The sequence below is a fragment of the Podarcis liolepis genome (genome assembly GCF_965112155.1).
Source record: "Podarcis liolepis genome assembly, chromosome: 3".
NCBI classification, from domain to species: Eukaryota; Metazoa; Chordata; class Lepidosauria; order Squamata; family Lacertidae; genus Podarcis; species Podarcis liolepis.
Genome location: NC_139557.1, coordinates 16,078,143 through 16,100,053, shown reverse-complemented (window position 1 = coordinate 16,100,053; position 21,911 = coordinate 16,078,143). Strand labels below are relative to the sequence as shown.

The window sequence follows — 21,911 nt, the reverse complement described above, 5'->3', positions numbered from 1 at the left end:
CCAGTTAAATTCTAAATAGTGTCCTATAATCCTAGCTACTGGTTTAGTGATAAATTGGGTGCATACTCACACTTCAGCTATATACACAAACAAGGTGGCAAGTTGGATCCCCATATGGGACAGTTGAATATTCCTACAACTTGGACTAGATGATCATCGCATAGCTGTCAACGTTTACCTTTTTTAAAGGGAAATTTCCTTATTCCAAATAGGATTCCTCGCAAGGAAAGGGAAAAGTTGACAGCTATGTCATCGGGGTTCCTTCCAACTCTACAGTTCTATGCATCTATGATTCTATGAATTGCAGGTGTGTTTTTCATGATATCAGGAACTGAACGGGACTGTAGGGGAGGTATTTGGACATTTTGGGTCCTTCCAGGTGTGTTTAAAAAGATGTTCGCACTTCTGCAAACCCTTGGGGTGTCTTTGAGTGTGTGGACACCTCCCTATTATTTGTCAGTGGCTCCATTCTGGCTTCAGTCCTATCGCTTGACACCTTTTGCTATTAAAAGGAGCGATCTGGATATCTCACAATTAGTATTTTTTTTTAGATAACATTTTATTAATTTTCCCAAAAATAACAAAAGACCCACAAAAATTGAAACAACAGCAATACAAATTTAAAGCAAAACAAAACAAATATATAAATTCAAATCCTAAATCTTAACTCAGTTGACTTCCCTCCACTCCCCCTCATGGTTCCATTATATTAGCTTATTCATGCACTTCCGTAAAGCCTTATATTCTTAACAATCCAATTTTAAAACCTTATTCATCTTAATACAAGTGACTTTTAAAAGTTCTACTAATGTAAAAATCCGTATGCAACCCTTAAAAAGTATGCCTTAAACATCCCCCCCTTTTTTAAAAAAGACAATGTCCTCTTCTTTCTTGGGTTTCAAATTAACTAATATGTCCTGCATAGTTCATTAATTAATTTCCCCCAATCTTATCTTCTTTGGCAGTGGCTTCTTCCTTCTATAGGGATGGGCTGATCTTGCAGGGACAAAGTCTTTTGCTCTCTAAGTCCATCAGGTCCTATACAATCTCAGCACCATAACTTCAGGATTTTTTTAACAACAATCATTTCCCACATTCTCTCCAAATCTTTATATGTCTTTCCCCAGGCTTTTCTAATATTAAAAAAGCATGGGAAAAGACGCATAAAGATTTGGAAAAAGCCTGGGAAAAGACGGTTGGTATTTTTTAGGCATGCATGACCTATATCTGTTAATAATGCTATGCTCAATCAACAGCCCAAAAGAGAAAACACACATGGCAGAATACATGTGCACTAAGACATCAGTCTGGAGGGACACTTCTGTGATTGATTGATTGATTGATTGATCGACCAAATTTGTATACCGCCCTATACCCGTAGAAAACACAAAATGCACAATAAAAACAAGAACAACTCTATAACCTCAATCCCACAGCACATTTAAAAGGACATAGAATGTTAATCAGCCAAAGGCCTGTTCTTGTTTTTTCTAATACTTGCATTTTCTAATACTGTCGTTTTATGTTGTAAATCACCCTCAGATCTACGGGTATAGGGCGGTATACAAATTTGATCAGTCAGTCAGTCAGTCAGTCAGTCAGTCACATAAGGTCCCTCCAGACTGGTGCCTTAAAGAAAAACATTTTCTCCTGGTGCCTAAGGGAGGGCACCCGGCGAGTCTCCCTGGGGAGGGCATTCCACAAATGGGGGGCCACTGCAGAAAAGGCCCTGTTCTCGTGTTGCCAACCTCTGGACCTCTCGAGGAGGAAGGGCCTCAGAGGATGAAATCTCAGGGGTAGGTTTATATTGGGTAGGATTATACGGAAGTATTGTGGTCCTGAGCTGCGGTTTAAATTTTGGGAATGTGTCTAATCAGGTGCTCTTTTGACCTAGCCTCTTTCCCATTTCCCCCCTCCAGCATTACTTGACATGTTTCAGTGGCACCATCGCAGTTCCCTTCCTACTGGCAGAATCCCTGTGCGTAGGGAAGGACCAATACACCATCAGCCAACTCATTGGTACCATCTTCAGCTGCGTGGGGATCACGACTCTTATCCAAAGCACTGTGGGAATTAGGTATGTTTTGCTCAGCTCCCCACCTCCCTACCCGTCAGCGAACTTAAGGAAGTTTTGGGTGGCTGATGGTGGCAAGTCACTCTCTCTTTCTTTTTGGCAATCTAGGCTGCCTCTGTTTCAAGCCAGCGCCTTAGCGTTCCTGGTTCCCGCCAAATCTATTCTGGCCTTGGAGAAATGGAAATGTCCTCCAGAAGGTAATTCAAACTCGTTTCATCCTGAAGGTTGTGAGGGGATAGAACAGGAATAATAAAAGTCAATCCTTTATTAGGCATAGCAAACCGCACATTATCAAACAAACGCCATATACAAATTGTGCAAAATACAAATTCAGCATAACAAGGTTTGTCCCAGTCAGATCTTTAACTCCAGAGAAAATCAATTTGCATAAATAATACAATATAACACTACCGCATCACCGATTAATTAAGAACCACTAAATCTCTTTATAATGGCCCAGTGTTTCTACATGGACAGCACTCAAAAATTCAGCCACTATTAAAGTAGTTTGATCGTTCCTGTCCGAGAGCAGGTCCTGAACCGTTGGTGGCATAGAATTAAGCCTGTTAAGTTGTGAGGCCTCTAATAATTGTCTTCTGGCATAATTGCCAAAATCACAAGAAAATATAATATGCTCCAAAGTATCAGGTTCCTGTTTACTACATTTGCAGAGATGCTCTGCTTCTGGGAGAGCTAAATATCTTCCTCTTGCTATCATCGAGGGAAACGTATTAAATCTGGCTAACATAAACAGCCTGCACAATTCATGATTCTTCAGATTTGCCATGTATCCCTTTTGAAAACCTCTACACAAAGGGAGATTTAAATACAGAGGAGAGCAAGTGAACAGGAATAATTTGAGGGCCTCCCCATGCTTCCAAGATGGTAACATAATGCGTAGTCAATCTGTGAATCTGTCAATTTTTATTTCTCTTCATTACGCCTATTCTGATTGTTATATTTAGTTTTTAATATTTGTACTATGTTGTTAGCTGCTTTGGGTTAGTTTTTGTTTTTAAAAAGTGACTAAAATGCAATAAATACTAAAATCCTCACTTTTCCAAGCTTAAATTCAGTGTCCACATCAGTTTGTAACTCTTTCTAAAAGAGCTGAAAATTCACCAGCATTTCACTCCATATTTCTGCTAATAGAGAGAGAGCTTGCAACCATATCTCATGCGGCAATTATTATAGCAGTGAATGTGCAGGGATAGAGTGGGAGGATGGATAAGTGTTCGGTGCTCCGTGTAAAAAAATATTATGTTTCTGGCACCGGGAAACAACAAGAAGCACAAACGTGGAAGGGGAAGTGCTTGGATTCCATATAACAAACGTGTAACAACTGTGCGCTTATTGTGTTTATTGCTGACCATGTGGAAATTGCCTCAGAAGGGTTGAGTAACACAGCATAAGTCTTTGCTGCAGTTGGCTGACAAGCTTCATTTGCTAACTAATTCTCTCTCTGTCTCTATTAAACAGGTTGCTTTGTTCTACTGGCCTTGTGCTTATATTTATCTGTTGACCTTTCTTGCCTCATTATGCAGGGGAGATCTATGGCAACTGGACGTTACCTTTAAACACGTCCCACATTTGGCAGCCGAGGATGAGAGAAGTAAGTTGAACAGCAGCCTTTTCCAGGAAGGGGCCTCTAAAGTAACACAGATCCTGGGATTTCATTGCCGGGGAGTTATTTGGAAGTAATGCATATTAAACAAAAACGGAAGCATATGAATCGAGAAGGCTAATTTGACCCATCAAACCCCCTCTCCCTTAAACGCACAAACAAAACACACTGCAATCAGTTGAATGCAACCCACCAGCCACGCTCTGGGCTCGCCAATGTGTCACACCGCCAACGAAAACACATAAATGAATAGGTGAACAACCCCCTCCCCTCACGTACACTATGCAGAAGAATGAAAGATCATTACCCCCCCACCTCAGAATGCCTAACCCAGACTTCCTCAGCCTCAGCCCTCCAGATGTTTTGGGACTACAACTCCCATGATCCCTAGCTAGCAGGACCAATGGTCAGGGATGATGGGAATTGTAGTCTCAAAACATCTGGAGGGCTGAAAACATCTGGACAAGGCACAGAGACAGGTAGTCCTGAGATCAGGGAGAAGAGTCCGTGAAAGAAGACTGGAAGAAATTTAAAGGCTGTTTACAGAAATATTGTAAAATTAATGAATGTTAGAAGGATGTTGGAAAGAAACTAAGTGGTTTCCAGCTGTAATGCTTTAAGAGTTATGGAAAAAAAAGGGTTCTACAAATGGGTAAAAGTTTAATGGTAAGGATTTGCTGAACTAACAAATTGAACTGGAATACAAAGAAGGGAGGTATGAGGAGGTCAGGGGAAATAAGTGTAAGGAAGTTATGTTATGGAAAATTAATGTGTTTTTAACTATTTTTATTTTGTATGTTTCTTTTTATTTTTCACTTTTTTGTTATACTTTAAAAACTCTTAATAAATATCTTCTTTAAAAAAAAAAGAGGAAGCCTGGCCTAACCAGTAAAGAGGACTCTCTGAATTGAAAACGGAGACGTAACATTGACCTTTGTTGTTGTTGTTTTCAAATTGTTTTATTAATTTTTCAAATTTATAGCAAACATAAACAACATAAAAGAAAAAAAACATTACAATATAAAAAACAAACAAACAAACATTTATCCTACCTGTTATAATCATTCTTTTATAACCATTATTAAATGACTTCTTCAAATTCCTCAAGCTGTATTTCCATGTAGCTCATTGTAGCAGTTTTCCAATACTAATTTCCAATAAAATTAACTTAATCAGTTAACATCTTTCTTACATGGACCTTTGTTATCCATGGAAATCTTTCATTAAAAACGAATTGAACCAAAACGGGCAGGGATATATTTTTGCAGGAAAGCTAAGTTGTTATCAGCGGAGTCCTGTTTGCCTTGGCAAGCTTAGTTTTCATAAGTGAAAGGAGTCAAGAAAAAGTGGTTTCGGAATCTGCCCCCTGCTGCACCACCATCTTTGTCTTATTCGTGATCTAGCCAAGATGTAGCCATGAGCCCTAGCCAGCATGAACAATTATATTGTATAGTAAGAGGCTTAACCTGCAACGTCTGTAGGTCACCATTTAGTATACTCCTGTTCTAGATGTTTTAAGCGGTATAAAACATTCTGAAATGTTTTATACAGTGGGACCTCGGGTTGCGAATGTGATCCGTGCAGGAGGCACGTTCGCAACCTGCACTGTTCGCAACCCGCAGCTCCACATCTGCGAACACGCGGGTTGCGATTCGGTGCTTCTGTACATGAGCAAAGTGCAATTTAGTGCTTCTGCGCATGCGCGAGTGCCGAAACCCGGAAGTAACCCGTTCCGATACTTCTGGATTTGGCGTGGTGCGCAACCCGAAATCACATAACCTGAAGCGTCTGTAACCCAAGGTACCACTGTATTCTGTTGGAAGCTGCCCAGAGCTGCTGGGGCAACCCAGCCAGATGGGTGGGGTATAAATAATAAACTACTTCTTCTTCTTCTTCTTCTTCTTCTTCTTCTTCTTCTTCTTATTATTATTATTATTATTATTATTATTATTACTGAAATACAATTAATAAGGTAAAGGTAAAGGGACCCCTGACCATTAGGTCCAGTCATGACCGACTCCGGGGTTGCGGCGCTCATTTCGCTTTACTGGCCGAGGGAGCTGGCGTACAGCTTCTGGGTCATGTACCGCTCTGGCGGGAAGGTAAACGGCGTTTCCGTGTGCTGCTCTGGTTCAACAGAAGTGGCTCAGTCATGCTGGCCACATGACGAGGAAGAACTGTCTGCGGACAAACGCTGGCTCCCTCGGCCAGTACAGCGAGATGAGCGCTGCATCCCACAATCACCTTTGACTGGACTTAACTGTCAGGGGTGCCTTTACCTTTACCTTTACTAGCTCACTAGTGTGAATGAGGAAGGATAATATTTAATCAATATGGATAATATTTAATCAATATATCCTCTCCTACTGTCCACAACATCTCACATTTCTTGTTGCCAATACTAGTATCTGTTAAGTTGTGGGTGAACATATCAGACGACACCGCGATTCTTCAAACAGCTCTTGTTTATTCACAGACCCAGAACAGAACTGAACTGAAGGGTTCAGCCAGCCTGCTTATATAGAGCTCCACTAGAACGCAACAGTAACCATTTTCTGTAACTATCCAATCACTGAACGTCACTTTCGATCCCTTATTTGCATATGTGGACCTGAACTATCTACAGTATCCCCCTGCTGGCCCAGGGTGAGAACTTCAGTACATAACAGTATCTGTGGTTGTGTCCACGTTGTGTCTCTTTTCTCCCACAGATCCAAGGAGCCATCATCGTTTCCAGCCTGGTTGAGGTGGTCATTGGTCTGGTCGGCCTCCCTGGGGCCATGCTAAACTACATTGGGCCCCTCACTGTCACCCCCACCGTCTCCTTAATTGGGCTGTCCGTGTTCCAAGCTGCCGGCGACAGAGCGGGGTCGCACTGGGGCATTGCAGCACTGTAAGCACCACTTTTTCAGTACAGCAGAATTTCAAATTGACGCAAGAGTAGAGTTGCAGAACTACAGCGGTACCTGGGTTTACGAACGCAATCCATTCCCGAAGTCCGTTCTTAAACCAAAGTATTCTTAAAACAAGGCGTCCTTTCCCATAGCAGCGGGGGACTCAATTTACAAATGGAACACACTCAACGGGAAGCAGAACATGTTCTGCTTCCAAGGCAAAGTTCACAAACCAAAACACCTACTTCCAGGTTTGCAGCGTTCTTAATCCAAGTTGTTCATAAACTAAGCTGTTCTTAAACCAAGGTAGCACTGTACTGCATAATCTCAAAAGCAACAAACTGCAGATGCACAAACTAGCCAGTTGCCGAAAGACTTCCTCATCAAGGTGTTCGACTTCCAAGCCAATTCCCTTGTGTGTGATTATGCGTCTAATTTTGGAGCATTTCCTACTTGATCCTCAGTTTTTTATGAAATGTGTAAAGTGCTCACTGATATGTTAGTTGTAATGATGTCGTTCGAAAGGGAGCGATAAAGGAAAAGGTCACAGAACAGTATAGGATTTTCTACCTACTGCTTTGACAATTATCGAGATTCAGGTTTAAATTCCAAAATGTGTTTCTCTGGTATGTCAGCTTTGACCCGATAATATCTCAATTAAATCCTGATATATATTCCACTGTGACATAAAATCTTTGTAAAATCAGAAAATAAAAACAGATCTTAAATATACTGGGTACAATCCAGAGCAAACTAGGTACAGTGGTACCTCAGGTTAAGTACTTCATTCGTTCCGGAGGTCCGTTCTTAACCTGAAACTGTTCTTAACCTGAAGCACCACTTTAGCTAATGGAGCCTCCTGCTGCCACCGCACCGCTGGAGCACAATTTCTGCTCTCATCCTGAAGCAAAGTTCTTAACCTGAAGCACTATTTCTGGGTTAGCGGAGTCTGTAACCTGAAGCGTATGTAACCTGAAGCGTATGTAACCCGAGGTACCACTGTACTCGTGAGATTATTAGACATGAATTATTACTGCCATGTGGCCTCGAGTATCTCAGGGTTGTGGGTCTAGATTCAGGTAGGTAGCCGTGTTGGTCTGACGCAGTCGAAATATATAAAAAAAATTGTCCAGTAGCACCTTAGAGACCAACTAAGTTTGTTCTTGGTAGAAGCTTTCGTGTGCATGCACACTTTGAAGAAACACTGAAACAGAAGGTTTGTGGGTGTTTGTTGTTGTTTAGTCGTTTAGTCGTGTCCAAGTCTTCAGGACCCCATGGACCAGAGCATGCCAGGCACTCCTGTCTTCCACTGCCTCCCGCAGTTTGGTCAGATTCATGTTTGTAGCTTCAAGAACACTGTCCAACCATCTCATCCTCTGTCGTCCCCTTCTTGTGCCCTCCATCTTTCCCAACATCAGGGTCTTTTCCAGGGAGTCTTCTCTTCTCATGAGGTGGCCAAAGTATTGGGGCCTCAGCTTCACGATCTGTCCTTCCAGTGAGCGCTCAGGGCTGATTTCCTTCAGAATGGAGAAGTTTGATCCTCTTGCAGTCCATGGGACTCTCAAGAGTCTCCTCCAGCACCATAATTCAAAAGCATCAATTCTTCGGCGATCAGCCTTCTTTATGGTCCAGTTCTCACTTCCATACATCATTACTGGGAAAACCATAGCTTTAACTATACGGACCTTTGTTGGCAAGGTGATGTCTCTGCTTTTTAAGATGCTGTCTAGGTTTGTCATTGCTTTTCTCCCAAGAAGCAGGCGTCTTTTAATTTCGTGACTGCTGTCACCGTCTGCAGTGATCATGGAGCCCAAGAAAGTAAAATCTCTCACTGCCTCCATTTCTTCCCCTTCTATTTGCCAGGAGGTGATGGGCCCAGTGGGTGTTAGTGTCAGATTAAAATCAGAGGGACATTAGGGATTCTACTGCACTCATTTTTCAACTTGTGGAGAAAGAACGAATCAAATCTGCAAAGGAACAGAACAGCTGCAGAGTTGTAATTCCTAAGCACAAATCACTTTATAAGGCCAAATCCTGCTCCAGTGCTGTTAAATTTCTCCATCCAGAACAGATTCGAGGCCAGTTCATGTGACTTGCCACTGCCAGCAATGTCAATTTTTGTTTTTGAAAATGTAGAAGTCAAAATTGCACGGAAAACATTACGTTCTTGACGAGTGAATCCTTAACAGTAGCAAAAGATGTACAATTTGAAGTTATGTGAATTGGTTCTAATGTTTCTGTTCCCTGATTGCTCTTGATCTCCGCTTTTCACGATGCCTTTTTCTCTTTTGAACAGGTCGATTTTCTTAATCATTTTGTTTGCTCAGTACCTACGAAACGTGTCTTTTCTCCTCCCTGGTTACAAATGGGGACAAGGCTGCACTGTGTTTCGAATTCAGATCTTCAAGATGTTCCCGGTAAGAAAGGTCAATAGGGAAAACTTGCCATGGTCACAGTCTGGTCAGATTTTGATGATTTCACTCCATTATCCAAGGGCTTGTTCTATTTAGTTATTACATTTTAATTCCAAAAAACAACCTCAGGGTAGTATATAAGGTTCACTTACCTGAATTCTGGGTGGGAGGCTGTTGCGGCCTGGCTCAGCCCGCCCCCTGCCCCCGGAACACGGAGGAGTTCTTTCCCGGCTTGTGGGACTTCCCGCCAAAATTCTTTATTTGAATCGGCTAATCAGGGTCTTGGTGGGCAGACTGGAGTGAGCAAGTCTTCACTCTGGTCCATCACTGGAAGGTTTAAGGTTTAAACTGACTGTGCCTTTTAATTCCAAAAACAACATACCAAATGTCCTCTATTTTCCAGGACACGCCCTCATTTTCATAGGCATGTAAAATGAGAGTCGCCATAGCGATCCATAGCTAAAAGCAGAAGTCTACAAATGTGTCCTCTTTTTTTTTTCTCTCTTCAAAATATGGCTTCCCTCCCACTATTTCATTCCCGCCCTGTGGGGAAGTTTTAAGCTCAGAGTAAATGACTGGTTCAAGGGAACTCAACAGAGTATAATAATAAAAATAACTTATTATTTCTAACCCACCCATCTGGCTGGGTTTCCCCAGCCACTCTGGGCGGCTCCCAACAGAACATGAAAAACACAATAAAGGCTCAAACATTAAAAACTTCCCTAAAGAGGGCTGCCTTCAGATGTCTTCTAAAAGTCAGATATCTGTTTATTTCCTTGAGATCTGATGGGAAGGCGTTCCACAGGGCGGCCCCACTACCGAGAAGGCCCTCTGCCTGGTTCCCTGTAATTTCAATTCTCACAGTGAGGGAACCGCCAGAAGGCCCTCAGAGCTGGACCTCAGTGTCCGGGCAGAACGGTGGAAGTGGAGACGCTCCTTCAGGTATACTGGGCCGAGTATCAATGAAAATCACCTGGCGAGAATGAAATATCCCTTCGCCAGTAAAGAGGGAGAGAGAAGGAGTGGCAGAAAGAGAGAAGGATGGGGAAAGAGGGGAAGGTTTGGTTCTCCTCAGTGCCTCACTGGCTTAAGCTGTCCGCTGTCAACATCCCTCCAAGGAAATCCGCTATATCCCACCCCTACCATATCCTAGATCAAAGATGTGGGGAACCTCCTGTCTGCAGGCCAGATTTGGCCTGACACAGGTGTCAGCTTGTCCCAAGAGGCTGTTTCTGTCGGAACCTGCGTTCGATCGAGCTCCTCCAAAATCGCCCTCCGACGATAATTAACAACCTGAGCCTCTAATAAGGCTCCAAGCACGTTCCCATTCCGCAGAGTTTCAAAGCAGCAGAAGTGACGAGAAATATGAGCTACATGCTAAGAGTTTTATTACTAAGCTACACAGACAGAAAAGAAATACATCATCTCTCTGTGAGAGCAGAGAGCAACTGAAAAACAAAGGAACAGGAAACCAGTAAACATCACATCCGTCTCCTGTCTTCCGTGAGACTTCCAGCAGTATGGAATCTCTGGAATGTAAACAGAGTCCTGTGACTCCAAGCACTGCACAGTGGCAACACACAGAAACCAACAGTTTCCACCCCACACCTAACACCAGAAGGCCAAATTGTCCATTTGGAGCTGGAAAAAAGGGACAGGGTTTAACTCTTCCGTTTCCTACCACTTTCCCCATCTGTTTCCCCAGTCATGGGGGTCCCGGGCGCAGGCTTATCTTGCAAATGCATAGAACATGTAGCTAAACCCTTAGCAAGACACAGATGTGAAACTAGGAAGGGAACTTCTCTCTCTGTTTCTATTGAGAGCTTACTTTGGCTCGAGGGCGAAGAAAAACGGAACGTTTCCATTTTCATGCAATAAAAAGAAATGAAAGGGTTGACATGCGGCGAATGCTGTGAGTGAGGAATTAATTGTGTTGATGGTCACAGTGTCGCTCGGAATGACTTGCACAACCCCGTTCCTCACAGCAATTGCAGTGGTGCTGAAAAAGCTGTCTCAGGGAAGAATCTAATATTCCCAGTGACAAAACGTAGCAGGATGGATGCTAGGAAAATGCAATTTCAAGAGAAGCAATGTTTGGATTCCGTGCTATGGATGAGGGTAAAAATTGAAGCACGTTTGCAAGCACGCACGTCATATTGAAAGGACCCTAACCTGTAGGTTGTATAATGCAACAGCCTCTCTGGAGTCTTGTCATCTTGGATACCAGAAATAATTTCAAAATGGAACGAGCAAAGACTTTTATTTAATTTACAGATTGCCTCCCCTGAGGCACCCCAGCGTGATTTACAACAGTTACATACATAAAAATAGTTTAAACCATGGGTCAGCAAACTTCTTCAGCAGGGGGCCAGTCCACTGTCCCTCAGACATTGTGGGGGGTGGACTATATTTTGAAAAATAACAATGAACGAATTCCTGTGCCCCACAAATAACCCAGAGATGCATTTGAAATAAAAGGACACATCCTACTCATGTAAAAACATGCTGATTCCCGGACCGTCCGCGGGCATGATTGAGAAGGTGATTGGGCCGGATCCGGCCCCCGGGCCTTAGTTTGCTTACCCATGGTTTAAACAATCACATATGTTAAAAGACGAGAGAGAGATTTTAAAACAACCACCGCACATAAATAAAATTATGTAAATTCATTACAGCTACTAGCTGGGAAAGGTATATGCAGTGACTGCTAGCAAAGCAGAAAGGTTATGATCCTGCAGTACTCAGGCTGCAATCCTGTCCAATTTCCCAGAAGTAAGTCTCATTGAACTTGGCAAGATTTACGTCTGAGTAAATGTTCACAGGATTCGCTCTAAGGCTGTAGGAGTGAGGCAAGTTAGGGCAGTGAAAAGCAGTGGGTACCATTGCCATATCTGTTTCCTCTTCAGATCATTCTGGCCATCTTGGTGGTCTGGCTGCTGTGTTACATTCTGACAGTGACAGATGTATTTCCTCGTGATGTAGATGCCTATGGATTCAAGGCCAGAACAGACGCTAGAGGAGAAATAATATCCATTGCACCGTGGTTCCGTCTCCCTTACCCTTGTAAGTAACGATGGATCTTCCCTTCCGACTCTTGCTTCTCCATCTCCCCATCCTCCATCTTCACAACAACCCTTCACAACAAGATCTGTGGGCTCAAAATCACCCAGTAAGCTTCAGAGCTGAGTAGGGATTTACTGGTAAATGTAAAGGTAAAAGGCAAAGGACCCCTGGATGGTTAAAAGGTAAAGGTAAAGGTACCCCTGACCGTTAGGTCCAGTTGTGGACAACTCTGGGGTTGTGTGCTCATCTCGCTCTATAGGCCGAGGGAGCCGAGGTACAGCTATGTGGCCAGCATGACCAAGCCGCTTCTGGCGAACCAGAGCAGCACACGGAAACGCCGTTTACCTTCCCTCCAGAGCAGTACCTATTTATCTACTTGCACTGGCGTGCTTTCGAACTGCTAGGTTGACAGGAGCAGGGACCGAGCAACTGGAGCTCACTCCACTGTGGGGATTCGAACCGCCAACCTTCTGATTGCCAAGCCCAAGAGGCTCAGTGGTTTAGACCACAGCGCCACCTGCATGCCAAATGTATGATGTGCAGGACCTTGTTAGAACTCCCCCCATAGCCACAGCCCTCAGGATAGTCCATGGCTGCATCTATAGGGGAAGCGCCCAAAATTTCATGAGTCTGTACTACTCACACATACTCACTAAGTGCTAGCTATTATTATTATTATTATTATTATTATTATTATTATTATTATTATTATTATATTTATTTATTTAGAGTTTATATACTACCTTATACCCAGAGGTCTTAGGGCGGTTCAAAGAAAAGACCACAACATATATAATCAGAATAAAAACAACAACCCAATAACAGCCTCGCAGAAAAGAGCCACATTTTAAAAAGGTACAGTGGTACCTCTGGTTACATACTTAATTCGTTCCGGAGGTCCGTTCTTAACCTGAAACTGTTCTTAACCTGAAGCACCACTTTAGCTAATGGGGCCTCCTGCTGCCGCTGTCCCGCCGGAGCACGATTTCTGTTCTCATCCTGAAGCAAAGTTCTTAACCTGAGGTACTATTTCTGGGTTAGTGGAGTCTGTAACCTGAAACGTATGTAACCTGAAGCGTATGTAACCTGAGGTACCACTGTATAGGATGTCCCTAGCTAGGTTTTGGGAAGGAGGCAGGAGGATTCTAGGACCCTGTCAGAGCCCTCACACGTCCTTCCCAAAGGTTGGTAAACAGCAGGGGGAAGGTTGCTAGGGTGGGCTTGGTCAAATGTTGCTGAGGGCCGTCAAAAATGTCCTCAAGGGCCTGGTATAAAGGATTGTCTGGGTTAATCTGTGAGAGAGTTGATGTGGTATGGATGAAGAATAAAGAGTTCAGGTTATACCAAGGGCCTTCTTGGTAGTGGCACCTGCCCTGTGGAACGCCCTCCCATCAGATGTCAAGGAGATAAAGAACTTTTAGAAGACACCTGAAGGTAGCCCTGTATGGGGAAGTTTTGAATGTTTGGTGTTTTATTATGCTTTTATATTTGTTGGAAGCTGCCCGGAGTGGCTGGGGCTAATAATAAAATTTATTGTGATTATTGCTGCTGTTATTATTCAGTTTTGAAGTGAAGGCAACATTCTGCTCCAGCTAACAGCTGCTCCCCTTTGCTTGCTCTAGGCCAGTGGGGTATCCCCACAGTGACAGCCGCCGCCGTGCTGGGCATGTTCAGCGCTACCTTGTGTGGGATCGTCGAGTCTATTGGCGATTATTATGCTTGTGCTAGGCTTGCAGGTGCTCCACCTCCACCTGTGCATGCCATTAACAGGTAGGAGAGATGCAGTTCCCTTGCACTGCATGGATATTTGACGCATCGCCTCAGGGAATGGTAGTTCAGTAGCCGGGGCACTAGGTCAGAGATGGGGAGCCTGTGGTCTTCTTGGACTCCCACCTTTCATGGATTAAAATACAGTGGTGCCCCGCAAGACGAATGCCTCGCAAGACGGAAAACCCGCTAGACGAAAGGGTTTTCCGTTTTTGAGCTGCTTCGCAAGACGAATTTCCCTATGGGCTTGCTTCGCAAGACGAAAACGTCTTGCGAGTGATCCGATTTCCTCCCGCTTCCCCCCCCTTTTTCTAAGCCGCTAATAGCCTTTTAGCCGCTAAGCCGCTAAGCCTTTAATAGCCGCTAAACCGCTAATAGCGCTAAGCCGCTAAGCCGCTAATAGGGTTGCTTCGCAAGACAAAAAAACCGCTAGACGAAGAGACTCGCGGAACGGATTATTTTCGTCTTGCGAGGCACCACTGTAATCTAAACTGCAGGGGTCCTTCCTGCATTGTCTCTGTGTGGGAAGCTGGCCTATCCTATCAAATATACTTGATTCCATTGAAATTTCCAGACGTTGTTCCCACATCAATGATGGACCTGTTGAAACAAATTGAAAGGGATGAGGAACCTGTCTCGCACCAAGCGCATGCCGCTCAACAGTCCCGATTTAAGCGGGTGTGGCGATCACACAGGGTCCCCGGACGTTTCACTGTCTATTGATCCCTGTGCCACCACTTTATTTCTCGCTGCCACCATTCAGGCCCTACCTGGTACAATACTGAGTCCAGTCAGGGTTAAATTGGAACATAAACTCCTGTTTATTTATTGCAGTTTAACAAGCGTGTGGGTTCATAAACAGTATCAGTCAGTTACATTCATGGGGTGCCTAAAGATAAATGTAAAGGGACCCCTCACCATTAGGTCCAGTCGTGACCGACTCTGGGGTTGCGGCGTTCATCTCGCTTTATTGGCTGAGGGAGCCGGTGTACAGCTTCCAGGTCATGTGGCCAGCATGACTAAGCCGCTTCTGGTGAACCAGAGCAGTGCACGGAAATGCTGTTTACCTTCCCACTGGAACAGTACCTATTTATCTACTTGCACTTTGATGTGCTTTCAAACTGCTAGATTGGCAGGAGCAGGGAGTGAGCAACGGGAGCTCACCCTGTCACGGGGATTCGAACCGCCGACCTTCTGATCGGCAAGTCCTAGGCTCTGTGGTTTAACCCACAGTGCCACCCGCGTCCCATGGGGTGCCTATCCAGACCTATAACTTCCGCTATCTGCTCTCACTCGCTAAACCACCTCTCAGATATTTACTTGTCTTCCTAGTTCCTAACCGTTCCTGACTCAGCTTATTTCGCTACACTAACTCAACCTACCCACAGACTCTATCCCAATTCACTCCCACTCCAAACAACCACCCAACTCCCAACGAACTTCCGCCAAGCTCCTCCCAGAGCTGGTTTTATAGTCCCTCTGACTCCACCCCCCTGGGTCTTGATTGGGTAACCTGTTTAACTATTTCACCTCCAGCACTCTCATATGTTAACGTCACAGCGGGGACATCCTGGAATTACAGAAGCCAATCCCAGATCCCAAAACGTCCCATTTTTGGGGTCTGGCGTTCTGGCACAAGTGAACTAGCAGAGTGCCGGAATGAAAGCCCCTTGCTTTTGGGTCTTGTCCTGCTGCGCATGTGCGAGAGCTCGGGACCAAATATGGTGCGTCCTGATTTGCGTCCCCAGGATGTTGGAGGGTGTGCAAGTGAGACCATTGGTTCAATCAGCTCAGGATTGTCTGCTCGAACAACAGCTGTACAGAATTCAAACAAGAGCCCTTCCGGATTCTGCCTGAAACGCTAGCCCACTCTCTTAGATAAGGTGATTGATTTATTGCTCAGATTGGCGTCCGGCCCGCTTCGGCTGTGCACCCCCTCGGCCAGGCCTCGGACTTCAAAGGCCACATTCCGATGCTCTGAGCAAACGCAGAGTTAAGCAGCAGCGGTTAGAGAAAGCTGTAAGCTTAAGTGCTTTCTTCAGTGTGCTAAATAAAGTCCACGCAGGATCTTAGCAGCTAAAAGCAGTTTTATTTACAGCAGACTATCCATTGTCGAACAGCATCGTGAAAACACGTCCACTCTCCTCAAAAGCGAAAGTAGAGAGAACAAAGACTTGAGAGACTCGGAAATGACGTAGAGTCTCCCCCCTCCCAACAGTAGGCAGGGCGTACACTCTGAGCTGTTTAACCCTGTAAGCTCAGGTTCTCTTCACACCCCCTCTCGTCCTGCGCTACTGTGGGGAAAGTATGTACAGAACTTACCCCCAACTCCAAACCACCACAAAACTCCCCATGACGCTGGAAGCTTAAAGGTTTGGTAAAGCCATCGGCCAAGTTATTGTGACTGGCACAATACTTCAACCGGATCAAACCTGACTGAACACTCTGACACACATTTTGGAAACGTATGTCCAGATGCTTGGTTCTGGCCTTAAATTGCGCAGATTCAGCCAATTTCAAACAAGGTTGATTGTCTTCCCAAACCGTGATGGGCAAGCTACAATCCCCAAAGATCTCTTGCACCAAGCATCTATAGAACTCTAGTTCCCGGCACAAATCTGACAGTGCACTGAATTCAGCCTCAGTAGAAGACAGCGCAATGAGACTTTGCTTCCGGGACTTCCACCCAATTAGTGACTTCCCAAACTTTACCACCAACCCAGACACAGACTTGCGGTCCTGCAAATTCGCCCAGTCACTGTCCGCATAGCATGTGAGCTTTGCCTCACCTTCAGCTGGCAGCTTAAGACAGAAGTCTTTGGTATGCTGCAGGTAGCGCAGTACCCGCTTGATACCGTGCCAAGCACTCACACTGGGCTTTGATGCTTCCCTACTTAGCAGGTTGGTAGCAAAGGCAATGTCTGGTCTGCTCCATTGGGACAGATACAACAGACTACCTAGAGCTGACTGGAAGAGCTCAGCATTCTCGAACTCGGCACTTTCTGCTTGCTGGCTCTCTTTCACGAAGTTCGTCTCCATGGGTGTCCGAACTCCTGCACAATCGGACATTCTGAACTTCTCAAGCAACTGCTCAATCTTGCCTTTCTGACTGAGCAAGAAGCTACCATCCTCAGTTCTTGCTATCTGGACACCTAGGTAGATCTTTACTGCACCCAGGTTCTTGAGCTGAAACTGTTTCCCAAGCTCTTTGGCAAACTTCTGCACCTGTTTGTCTGCCTTTCCAATGTGGATGATGTCATCAACATAAAACAAAACCAGTTCCTGTGAGTCTCCTGATCCTCTAAGGAACAGGCAACTGTCAGCAAGACCCTTCCTGAAACCTAGCTTCTCCAAAGCTTCATTCAGGCACAAGTTCCAATTCCTGGCCGACTGCTTCAGGCCGTAAATTGACTTGTGAAGTTTCCACACAGTACCTTGCTCATTGCTCTCAAACCCTGGAGGAGGAAGCATGTACAGATCCTCCTGGAGGTCTGAGTTCAAGTAAGCAACGTCCACATCAAAGTGATGCACCAGCAACCCTCTTTGTGCAGCAATGGCCAAGAGCAAACGTAGAGATTCACTCCTACAGGTGGGAGCATAAACTTCCGTATAATGCAACCCCCTGCGCTGCGTGAATCCTCTCGCCACTAATCTGGCCTTATACTGCGGTTCTCCTGTCGCTGTGGGCTTAAGACGGTAAACCCAGCGGCTACCCACGGCCTTTTTGCCCACCGGCAACTTCGTGAGGGAGAACACACCTAGCGACTCCATTGAGTTCATTTCCTTCTGCATCGCCTCATGCCATTTTCTGGCTTCTTCCTGAGGCAGTTTCTGAACATCCTCAAAACTCTCGGGTTCACACTGTGCCATTCCGACCCACACGCTAGTGACAGCAAACCTATCAGGAGGTTTCCCCTTGGTCGTCCGAGCTGATCGACGCAGCACTACTTCAGGAACCCCCTCTGACCCACTAGGGCCAGCCAGAACGTCCTTGGCATCAGAGAGCTCCCCCTCTGACTTACTGCGCCTTCTGGACTTCTCAGCCGAACCTGTGGGGGAAGATGGAGCACTGCGTTGCTCAATCTTCACAGTCTTGGGAGAAGTTCTCCCCTCTGCCTGCACTGGGTCTGGACTCTGAGCCTTTCGAATGGGACATCATAAAAGTCCTGGAGCTCAGCCATCTCCTCCCCCAGTGCTCCCATTGGGGCTTTGAAGTACTCACGCGTACCAGCCAGCTTCAGAGGATAGGCCTCCGGCGTCCCTTTGCAGCACACAGCTTGCAGCACACAGCTTGCAGTCAGCCTCCCTGCGTTCTCCCAGGCAGAGCCTCAAAGCAGGACGTTTTCCTCCGGCAGCAAAAAACAGCAGCTTCTCAACACACAGCACTTCAAAGCTTTCTCTAATTGCAGTAACTGACGCCCATAACCTCTTAGATAAGGTGATTGATTTATTGCTCAGATTGGCGTCCGGCCCGCTTCGGCTGTGCACCCCCTCGGCCAGGCCTCGGACTTCAAAGGCCACATTCCGATGCTCTGAGCAAACGCAGAGTTAAGCAGCAGCGGTTAGAGAAAGCTGTAAGCTTAAGTGCTTTCTTCAGTGTGCTAAATAAAGTCCACGCAGGATCTTAGCAGCTAAAAGCAGTTTTATTTACAGCAGACTATCCATTGTCGAACAGCATCGTGAAAACACGTCCACTCTCCTCAAAAGCGAAAGCAGAGAGAACAAAGACTTGAGAGACTCGGAAATGACGTAGAGTCTCCCCCCTCCCAACAGTAGGCAGGGCGTACACTCTGAGCTGTTTAACCCTGTAAGCTCAGGTTCTCTTCACACACTCTGCTGTGATCCTGTCTCCAAGCATGAGGAATGGTCATAGACTTGGGAGTTTGGTGGGGAAAGGAGGGTGTTTGCTCCTATTCCTGTTGGCGAGATTGCTTTTTTGGGGTACCTCTGTCAGAGTATCTGGAATATGGGATGCAGCAGAGCAGGGCAATTGGTTCGGGATATAATCCAACACATAATCTTGCAATGCTGAAGGAATGGGTTTCCCAAACCCCAAACTGACTGTGCAGGCAGTTTGAAACTGCACCAAAATCCCTATTTTTCCTTAGCTAAAATGCTTTAACTTGAGCTCTTGAGCCAAAAACCCAGCTGTATAAACAAGTGTTCAGAGCCCTCTCCTTTCTCAGTTTGTGACGGCAAGGAAGACCTTGACTGTACCAGTAGAACAGGGAAGACACATCTTATATCCTGACCACAAAGGCGCACAGACCTACTCTGGGAACAGCGCCAGAGGGTGTTCTTGGAGATGGTGACCTCTTGCTCCAAGATAAGAGTAGGAACAGGAAGAACCTTTTATGGTCAGAAGTATAGGAAGGAATATCCTTTTATGGTCAGAAGTACAGGAAGGAATACCTTTTATGGTTAAGAGTGCCGGAGCAGGAACATCTGTGATGTCAACCTGCGTGTACAAACTGATGTGGCTGGATTCCTGGGGAAGGGGGAGAGGGTACCTGGAGGATATATATACTGCATGTAATCTCTCATTTCTTTGGACTTGCTGTGGACACACCACGCAGGTGCCTTTCTGCTGTTCCAGAGAGCAGAAATAAATAACTCTTTCTCTGAACCAACCCTCGGTGTCATTTGACTTCCTTCCTCCTGTCCGGGAGCAACGCAGACCGAATCGGTGAACTCCAATAAGGCTACGATGCCACTGCATGGTCTAAATTTTACGTTGCTGATGGTGATGCTTTTCATCATAGCTTGGGATCGCTTTGTGATCGTTTAATACTGTAATTCACCACGGAAGCCCTTGAAGACTGGGCATTTGTTGGGTGGCGGGCAGGAAAATAAATGATAAAAAAGGAAAGTAGTACTGCATTTGATTTTTATTTCTTTTTTGCAGCTCCCTCCTGCAAAAATAAAATAAAATAAACTGTTGGAGGTAGGCATGCGGAAAACCTAACGCAATAATTGGAGTTATTTTCTTTTTCTCTTCCCTTCTCAGGGGCATTTTTACAGAGGGAATCTCTTGTATCATTGCTGGTTTGCTGGGCACTGGCAATGGTTCTACTTCCTCGAGCCCCAACATCGGCGTCTTGGGCATCACCAAGGTACCACCCTGCGATGTTTGATGGCGCTTTCTGTTTCTTGCTGGATTTCTGCCAGTCACGGTTCCTGGGGCTATGCTGGGAGGAGAGTCGGGAACATCTGCTGGAGCTGAACGCAGCAGCTGCTTGCTTCTCTCCTCCGCTCCAGAAGCAGCACGAAGCTCCCAGTTTCTGGCAACTGGGCAAGATCAGCAGCAGGTTTTGGATCTTCCAGTCCCATCCTAGTTTGGGCTTCTGGTTACTTTGATTTCATGTACGTGAAGGCCTCCCATGGAATCCTGGGATTATTCCAATGGGTGCAGAGTTAGGAAGACGAGGAAGCTCCCATTGACTAGGTCAGACTGTTGGTCCATCTAAGGTTGGCAGAGGTCCTTAACATCTTTATAAACTGTATAAACTAAGTCAGGGGGCAGAGAAGCTGTGGCTTTTCAGAGGCCACTGAACTATAGCTCCCTTCATCTCTTGCCAAGTTACCCCTGCGGTAAGGACAGAACATCAGGAAGCATTCATCAGAACTTTTATATGTGAATGAATGGGCTCTCCTACAGAGATCGTTTTTTGCACCAGTGGTTCTACAGGTGTAGCTCTGGTGCCAAGATTGTCCATTGAAAGTGAAATATACTCGGAGTTGAGAGTGGATTTCATGCTCTTTATTCAGCTTATAGTGGTGAGGAGGAATGGAAGTTCCCCCAGAATGTCTGCTTTATATACATTATTTACACAATGGGCCCCACGTGATTGGCTAATTCCGGGATTCTCCTGTAGGCCAATCAGGTTGCGGATTCACTTCCACCTGGAGCTGGATTGGGTGGCTCCTGTGGACCAATCAGACTGCTGCATTCTGAATCCTATTGTTCTAGGACCAATCAGACTGCTGCATTTTGGATCCTATTCAACTCAGTACATAACAGAAAGATTTGCCCTACCTGTACAATCCCTGGCGTCTCCGGTGTCAGTTGCAGGAGATGAAAGGAGAGGCGAGACTCCCATTTTCTTCCCGAGACCCGGGAGTGCTTCTGTTTGCTGGAGCAGAGAGTGCTGGGCTGGAGGCCTGGCTGAGAGGTAGCCTCTAGATGCTGTTGGGTTCCAGCTGCCATCATCTGCAGCCAACATGCTCGATTGTCAGGGATGATGGGAGCTGAAGTCCTGCAATATCTGGAGGGCACCATGCCAACTTTCCTCCATATGACCTGTTATAAGTCAGCTTCACATGCAGAATTTAAAGGCACATAGCTTAGGTGGCTGAATTCAAGGGGAGTTACTTCCAGGTAAGGGTGCATCAGAAGGTCGGCAGTTCGAATCCCCACGACGGGGTGAGCTCCCGTTGCTTGGTCCCTGCTCCTGCCCACCTAGCCGTTCAAAAGCACAAAGTGCAAGTAGATAAATAGGTACCACTCTGGCAGGAAGGTAAACAGTGTTTCTGTGTGCTACTCTGGTTCGCCAGAAGCAGCTTAATCATGCTGGCCACATGACCCGGAAGCTGTACGCCGGCTCCCTCGGCCAAGATGAGCACAACCCCAGAGTCATCCGTGACTGGACCTAATGGTCAGGGGTCCCTTTAGCTTTACTTCCAGGTAAGTGTGCACAGGATTGTAGCTTAAAATCTCACTTTGCTCATGAAAACATGGGACTAATGATCTCTTATGACAGTTAGAAACCCGACTGAAAGGGCAAAGCCTATAGTCGTCAGGTACTATACCAAAGAATTGCAAATTCTCTTGTCCTGGAGACATTAATAGTCTAGCTAACAGTACAATGGGACGCGGGTGGCGCTGTGGGTAAAACCTCAGCACCTAGGACTTGCCGATCGCATGGTCGGCGGTTCGAATCCCCACGGCGGGGTGCCCTCCCGTCGTTCGGTCCCAGCGCCTGCCAACCTAGCAGTTCGAAAGCACCTCCGGGTGCAAGTAGATAAATAGGGACCGCTGACCAGCGGGAAGGTAAACGGCATTCCGTGTGCTGCGC

The 21,911-nt window shown here is 45.7% G+C and overlaps 1 protein-coding gene across 1 annotated transcript in view; it reads left to right on the top strand.

The window, feature by feature from the left end:
• The window catches only part of SLC23A1 (solute carrier family 23 member 1), a 38,260-nt gene that overhangs the window by 4,686 nt on the left and 11,663 nt on the right, over positions 1-21,911 (top strand). The window contains exons 3-10 of the mRNA XM_083493789.1: positions 1,920-2,077; positions 2,183-2,271; positions 3,619-3,686; positions 6,410-6,591; positions 8,889-9,009; positions 11,913-12,069; positions 13,692-13,839; positions 19,844-19,949. Coding sequence (XP_083349915.1) covers positions 1,920-2,077; positions 2,183-2,271; positions 3,619-3,686; positions 6,410-6,591; positions 8,889-9,009; positions 11,913-12,069; positions 13,692-13,839; positions 19,844-19,949 — 1,029 coding nt within the window. The remainder of the gene's footprint in view (positions 1-1,919; positions 2,078-2,182; positions 2,272-3,618; positions 3,687-6,409; positions 6,592-8,888; positions 9,010-11,912; positions 12,070-13,691; positions 13,840-19,843; positions 19,950-21,911) is intronic.